The 7609-nt window shown below is 38.3% G+C and overlaps 1 protein-coding gene across 8 annotated transcripts in view; it reads left to right on the top strand.

Annotated features, from left to right (window-relative positions):
• Positions 1-7609, top strand: part of LOC127946608 (eyes absent homolog 1) — a 42482-nt gene that overhangs the window by 151 nt on the left and 34722 nt on the right. For 3 of the 8 annotated variants that reach the window (XM_052543295.1, XM_052543297.1, XM_052543296.1), the window contains exons 1-2: positions 1-176; positions 6512-6639. The exon at positions 1-176 is cut by the window's left edge. In XM_052543295.1, the coding sequence (XP_052399255.1) occupies positions 6516-6639 (124 nt within the window). In that variant the 5' untranslated portion in view covers positions 1-176; positions 6512-6515. Of the gene's footprint in view, positions 177-4904; positions 5422-6511; positions 6640-7175; positions 7242-7609 lie in introns of those variants that run through there. The other 5 variants (XM_052543292.1, XM_052543294.1, XM_052543299.1 and 2 more) reach the window with 3 other exon arrangements.

The following is a 7609-nucleotide window of genomic DNA, read 5'->3' as shown; positions in this document are numbered from 1 at the left end:
AGAAAAAAGTTGTCTTTTATCGCCGATCTGCGTGTTAAAGTCAACTCTAAGAAAAGTTTCTTAAAAAAAAAAAAATAGACAGTTCTTTATTTGCTCTGGAACGGACAGACACTCAACGGAAGATTGCAAGAAAGGCGGAATAAAAGAAAAAGTGCAAGGATTCTTCCATAATTTTAGTGAGTACTGTTTTTGGTTATCTACTTTTCTTCTACTTTTGTTATTTTTTCACATCCTGTGTTGTGTACTTTTTATGTCGTTTTTAGAGTTACATGGGCTATTTGCAGCTATGTCTTATAACTTAACATAATCAAGATCTAGATTAAATTGAAAAAAACAAACAAAAAAAAATAAATTTTAAAATATATATTTATGTCCGTCAGTAAGTTTTCTGAATGACAAAATTGCACTCCTTTAAAACCGGCAACAAACTATTCCAGCAAATAAGTTATCTCTCAACAAATTTTATTTGAACGCTACACTTAATGTACTGTTAAATCCTCAATACTGTCGTTTTACTTTAATATATTTAATAAAAGACTGAAATATAGAAAATAAAACTATCCGTTTTACATTTATGTCAGGAACGCAATTTTCAATAGGTACAATATTAAAATTGCTATAGTATATTTTGACAGATTATTTTCAAAACTAATTCCTAGCCAATTCCTATTGAAACATATCAGTTATTAAACCTTTTTTAAGTCACTTTTTATATAGTGTTTTGAGTTTCCAGGTTCAATTTTATTTAAAATGTTCTGTTAAATACTATTTGAACATATAATTCCCTTAAAGAAAAAAACTGTAAATAGTTTTAAACTTTAAGACCACACTAAAAGCATCATGTCACTGTTTGCCGCTCAAATTTAAATCCCCAGTGACTCTCCGTTTCACCTGAGATTCACACCTTCACCCGTTTCAAATTCACTTTTTTTGCGTTTCCTTAGCCCTCGGGTGAGGACTGTCTTTTTTGATACTTTAAAACAGGTGTACAAGGCACTGAAATGAGAGACTGCATTGTAAATAATGACCCCATTTTGAATCCAAGATAATAAGTTTCTATTTTCCCTCCAGCAAGTAAAACCCACAATTCTATTCAGCTGGCAGAATAAACAAAACCAGTTCAGTTTTAGCAGTTGGCATGCAATGCCATCTGCTGCAGGCAGGAATGCTTTAGGGTAGACAGACAGGCAGACTGGTGTCTTGTAAGAAATCGGCAGGCGGCCACCTAAACCAAGACACCCGTACATTTTTCAAAGAGTCGTTTTCTATCCGAGGATAAAGTTTCTTTGAGAATTGAATTTTGTGCTGTCTGGTAAAATGCATAATTATATGACAATATTCAGGACACACTATTCTTCTCACTTCCAACGTACAGTAATTTAGTAAAAACATATAATAATTGAAAAGTCATCCCTCTGCAGCTGTTTCCCGGCTCGGGATGTTTTTTCAAGAGTGTGTTAATACGGTGTTGCCTCCAGCCGCCCTCTCTGTGTTCCTTTCACACAATAAGCCCGCTTATCTAATTACCTCATTATGTGCTGCTTGATTTGGACCATTTACACACTGTATTTGTTTTAATAAGGCATACGTTCGACTGCATTAAGCTCTCTCCGATAAGCTCTTGTGCGTTTAGCCCCACGATGTGCTGTTGTTTGCCGAAGGCCCAATGCTTTCCGTATGTGTGCGCCCGAGCTTGAAACGGTGCGCGGTGAAAGACACGGGGTTAATTGAAACCGCTGCGCTCCACTGTTTACGAGACAGAGACAGCGGAAATGGTTTGTGGCGATTAGTTGTTTACTAAATACAGTAGAGTGTTATTTTGTTAACATGCCACTGTTGGTCTCAGGAAAACGTCGCTCAGGGAGCAGGAAATAAGGCTGAGGAGCTCAATTGATCACGGACCTTCTACAATCCACAATTCCTTTGTGTTTGTTTACATGTAATCAAGGAGTTTGTTTACTTAAGCATAAGAGCAGAGGATGAGCTAAACCTGTCTTTTTTTGCTTTTAGTATATTTATGTAGATGCACGTTTTGGTACGGTGAATAAAATAATATAGGGGAAAAATAAATTGAATGCAAATGACTCACAATAATATATATATGTTTAAATTAATTTGCAAAGCAGTGATTTTGCTACGTGAAATTAAAGGCAGAAAAAAAATGCATTGTAATTGCATGTTTTTTTTTTTTTTAATAACAATTTACATGTTCGCAGTGTGAGTGCTTTTTTTTGTGTGTGTGATACTGCGGTGAGGCGAATTTGATCAGATGTGTACCTTAAATCTTCTCCGATGGACACTTAAAGCGGATGGACTTCTGGAAATAATTTAGCAGCTTGAAGAGATCAGAATTAACAGATTGAATGTAGCTGCGCTGTCCGTCGCTTGAGCTCCATGTCAGATTGAACAAAATGGAAGAGACAAATTGCCTATCAACAAACCGCAGCGCGTGTTCGGAATTAAGATTTTAATTACAAAAAATTTAAATTGTCTGTTCAATAAACTAAAAAATTAAAAACCAAACTGATTTTTATGGGTGTGTGTCCAAGTGTGTGTTCTACCACATATATATGTCCTTTGATTTGATACATTATATATACTTTTATGTGCCTCATATCTTATAATAACATATTAGTATTTTAGTACATTCACAATTTTTAATCCATAATTCAGTTACAGAGGGGGGAAACATGATATAACAGGTATGCATTTTTCATTCTGTTCTTTGTGTTGTTTTTTTTTTTTTTTTTTTATGTGATCAGTGTTTTGCCGGTTGTGCACTTTTCTTTGCTCTGTGCTCATAGAGTCCAGTGAAGTGTAGCATTTTGTAAACTGCGTCTAAATCTAGTCACATCTGTCTTTAATTGTTGTCTACATCGACATTCTTTGCAAGTGGATTTATTTTTCCTGGGCCACCATGTGGATTCAGCTGACCATCTTAAGTTGGGATTAGTTGTTTTAAAGTTATTTTGATTAAAGCGTTGTTTTTCAAAACTAGTAACCCACAACACATGTTTGCATAGTCTATGAAATTCAAAAAGAGACATGCATGTCTTGCCCTATAAAATTACAATCTTGTAAAACGTGGCTGGAAAGCGAATAAATGCTAAGGTTTCATTAAAAAATGAAATAAAAAATATTAATGTGAAAAATATAATTTGCTTATAATTCCCAGAATATAAATGCACAGCTCATATAATTGACAAAAAATACGCAATATAATAAATACCACCAAATATTTCAGTCAGTATTTCAGAATTGAAGTATTCAGGTGAATCTTATCCGTGTCAGAGCAGCTCAGACAGCCCGCGTTCTCTATAATCATCAATGTTAAAAGCCCGGCAGTGTTTGCCGATGGAAACGTAGTGCTTGAAATAAGCAAAGCGAGACAAAAAGCCGTGCAAACAGTCGTGAGTGAAGCATGTTTGGCTTTTTGATGACACTTCCAACACAGGTCTTTGTTCCCGTGAGCTTCAAAGACGGCTCAGTTCAGGTTGAATTCAAGCGCACATCAAAGATGCTGAATGCACTCCCTTTTTGTTTAAACAATAAATATTTAGCAGTACAGCACAAGCGCCCCTCCCTTCACCGTTCACCTGGTGAAAATCACCTGCTGGATGAGGGGCTTTGCCGTGAGGCCGGCATGCATAATACCTCGTAAACTCTGAGTGCTGAATGCAGGCCGAAGCAAGGTCTTTATTTCTCTGTTTTCTCCCTCCTTATACATCTCACATTTCTTTTTATAGAAAGTCAAATCATTGTTCCCAAGCTTCTGATGATGTAAGGAACGACTTTAGAGTGCAAAATTGTGTTAATGTGACTAGACAGGGTCAAGAGAAGGAAGGACGAAGAAGAAATTTGGAAAAAAAATGACCATTATTCATCACTGCATAGCCTTTGTGGGAAGGGGGGGGGGGGGTGCGTGAAAAAAACAGCATGACCAAACAGCTAAGGTTACTACATCATGAAATCAGCCCAGCATTAAAAATTCATGCAGGGATTTTTCAGACATTTTTGGTGGAAAGGCCGAATAACCGTGACCTAGATCCAACGGTTCGGCTCCGGTCTGATGTTGGGTAATAGCGCCGCAGGTATTAGCAGAGAGGTGGACGGCAGAATCTAATTGTTAACTAAAAAGAGTAATAACAGCATTTGAAGTATCATAGAAAACATATGTGGCCCAATAGATTCCACTCCAACTGTACAAGATGCGCACAATACGTTCAACTCCGACTTTTTATACAATATACATCCAAATCATTCCACTCTGACAAAATGCACTCAATAAGTTCTACTCAAATTTGTCGTACAAGACGCACTCAAAGCGTTCCACTCCGACTTATCACATAAGATGCACTCAGTAGTATCTGTCTGTCCCCCAAACCCTCAGGCAAAGTCCCAGTCATCCCCCTGATCATCATTAGGAACTGTCAGTGTGCCTGGAGAGGGATTGTAGATAAATTTCAGATAGTGTCAACTGCAGATGAAAGATGCTAGGGGTGTCATGCTTGACTTGCTTCTGTTCAACAAAGTCCCATCTCTCTCAGCGCCCAGACACACACTTCCAGAGGCTACAGCGGCAGCGACCTCGAGCAGGCGCCCCCCACTCGCTCACCCAAAACTAACCCCCAAAGCTTACCCCCCCCCATACCTCCCGGTCACGCACCCCTCCTTTTCCTGCTTACCTTGGCTAAGCCGCTTTGCATGTTGATTGGGGGAGGACTAATCCAGTTTGCAGCTGTCGTAGACCAATGATGAATCACCTTACCGTCATTCGGCAGGGAGGAGGGAAGACCTGGAAGGAGGAAACAACAGTGGAGGGGTTGAGCCTCAGACAATGTGCCTCTCTGTTCCACCGACTTCTCTCTTTCCATTCTGCGCGAGCATAACAAAAATGTTTTCTCAGAAAACGTCTATTGTGTCACGGATGGCTCTTCACAGAGACATCGAGCTGAAATAACAAGGAGTGATATTGTTTTTAGGTTCCTGGCAGGTGGAAAAAGGGATAGTGAGAAAGAAAGAAACAAACAAACAAACAAACAAAGAGAAAGGGGAAAAAAACACTATTTGACTGAGATGCTTGAGGTCCGTCCAGCTTCAGGTAAAAGAGAGCTGATTTGCCGGCAGCATCACTGAAAAGCAGCCACTTGTTTAGCAAAGTTGAGTTCTGAAATGCTCAGGACTTCTTGAGAAGATGTCTGGACGTTTTTGTAAACCGCTGGAAGTGTGAAAGAATCAAGACAGAGAGAGTTAGAGGTGTTAGAGAAGGAAAACGTTTGACATAAGCTTTGTATTGAAAACAGACATTGTTTGAAGAGCAAGTCGAGTTTTAACATCTCTATGGCATGGATTTTTTCCCCCATTTTAACTGCGACCATTTGTAACGGATATTGGCCGATCAAGAACGGCGGCTAAAAAGAGGTATGATAATCTACGTTGATAAAACCTTTCTTATTTCCTCCTCTTTGTTATTCATAAAAATGCAAATGTTTGTTGATAGTAGTGACACGACCATTCCCAATTGATTCTGGCAGAGCGGCACGCAAGGCAGCATGTTTTTGGCGCAATTAGCGCAATAATGCTTTTCTGGAGACTGATGCGTGTTTTAGTTTTGCAGCCGCGTTCACATCACATACAAACACCCGTAACGTACATCCGACCGCAGACGCCCACTGGCCTGACCTTCCATTTGCTATGCATAAAATGATCCCGTGAGTGTGCGATGGAGCCAGTAGAATAATGTTTTCAGTGGCGTAGCCCTCGGCACATAAACAAAGAAACAATCAAGACGCTCGCCAGAGCAAACAGCATGCTTTAGTGAACTCTTCAGTCGCTCTCGTTGAGGTTTGAGGCCTCGCAATCACACATCTCTTTCTCACATGGCACTGGCTATTGATGCTTCAGATCAGAGATTGCTGGGGGAAATGAACGTATGAAAATTGCAGCGTGCGCTGCGGGGCTAGTGGCGATTAATTTTTAATGCTTAATATGAGAAAGCCAATCAATCATCAGATGGCTCATTAATTGTTAAGTTTGTGTCAAATGTTATTTGATGTGCCTCAAGGGAATGCCCTTGTTAAGCGGATTTCTCTGGAGAGCTGTTGGGATGTTCGGTTTTTATGAAAGCCGTATTTTTTTATCCATTATTTAAATAATTGTAATTAATTAATGTTGTTTTTAAAATAATTATAATAACAATATAAAAGTATTATTTTTATTGTTCTGCTTTTATTCTGTTATTTGATGCTGTTTGTAAAATTAATGGATAGGTATTAAATGTATCTCAAAATCTAAGCTACATAAAATTGTAAGTGTTGGGATTTTAAATGTACAGCTGTTATAATATACATGTACAAATTGTAATTAATTTTTATTGTTGATTGTTAATGTAATTAATATCTATTTTTTGAATGATCACTCACATTTTAGATCTCGAAGTATGTGTTAGCTTGAGTGTGCGTGCATGTGTCATTCAGTATCATGTGACCGTCTGTGTGTCTCTTCCTCTCAGGTCTATGGAAATGCAGGATCTAGCTAGTCCACACAGCCGAGTAAGTGGAAGCAGTGAGTCCCCAAACGGTCCCAACCTCGACAACTCGCATATAAATAACAATTCCATGACACCAAATGGCACTGAAGGTACGTCTCCTCAGCCTCTGGTGGACCGTATACCTTAATTACTAAACATTTAAAAGTGCTACAGTCCACAGTTTTTAACCGCCACATTCCCTTAGTGTAACATTTATGCGCTTGTGAAAAGTTGAATCCGTGTTAAACATCATGTGATATGCTTATCATATCATGGGGATTCATATACTTCACTTTGGCTGTTGTAATCTAATCAAATTTGTATTATCTTAAGTATGCACTTATTTGAAAAATGCACAAATTTGAAGTGTGTTTAAATTTTGTTGCTACAATATTTAATACATAATTTTTTGCAAATGCATCAGTGCAATTTAGTGAATACATTTTAAAAAATGACTTAATGCGTGCACTATATAAACTGCAGAACTTCACGGATAATGTTACAGCCCATAAGATTTTTAATCATCTCTGAAGTAGTTTACATTATGTAATCTTGACTGTGGTTTTCTTATATTTCTGTAGCGTTAAGCCCCAGCCTGTCACAGTGCAGATTGTCATGTGTCCTGTCCCGTTCTTTCTCCCTATAGGTGATAACATCACTATGCTTACCACAGCTGACTGGTTGTTAAGTTCTAGTTCACAGTCCGCTGCAGGTTTGTGCAGTTCTGGCGAAACAATGAAAGGACAATACTTGGCGTCATATGTGAAATTACACACGTTATGTAGTCATTTCAGCCTGAGGCAATCCTAACAATTCCATCTGATTATATTCACAAATGTGAAAAGCCAATTTGATGTGCTCACATCTCTTCAACTATTGTGCCTTTCATTTGGATTCTTGTTTGGCATTCTGTGTTGTGTTATGGTGAATCTGTTGAAAGCATGGTTTGAGACTTTTTGGCTATGATTCCAGATGAATGGTAAAGCTGTGGGCACGCGTATTGTGCGTTTAGCTTTTTATTTGATGTTCTGCAGGATGGTTTTATGGTTATGTGTGGTATGTGATAAGACTTGACTGCAC

The sequence above is a fragment of the Carassius gibelio genome, chromosome A24 (assembly GCF_023724105.1).
Source record: "Carassius gibelio isolate Cgi1373 ecotype wild population from Czech Republic chromosome A24, carGib1.2-hapl.c, whole genome shotgun sequence".
Lineage (NCBI taxonomy): Eukaryota > Metazoa > Chordata > Actinopteri > Cypriniformes > Cyprinidae > Carassius > Carassius gibelio.
Note: the sequence above shows the minus strand (reverse complement) of the source record. Positions and strands in the feature narration are given on the sequence as shown.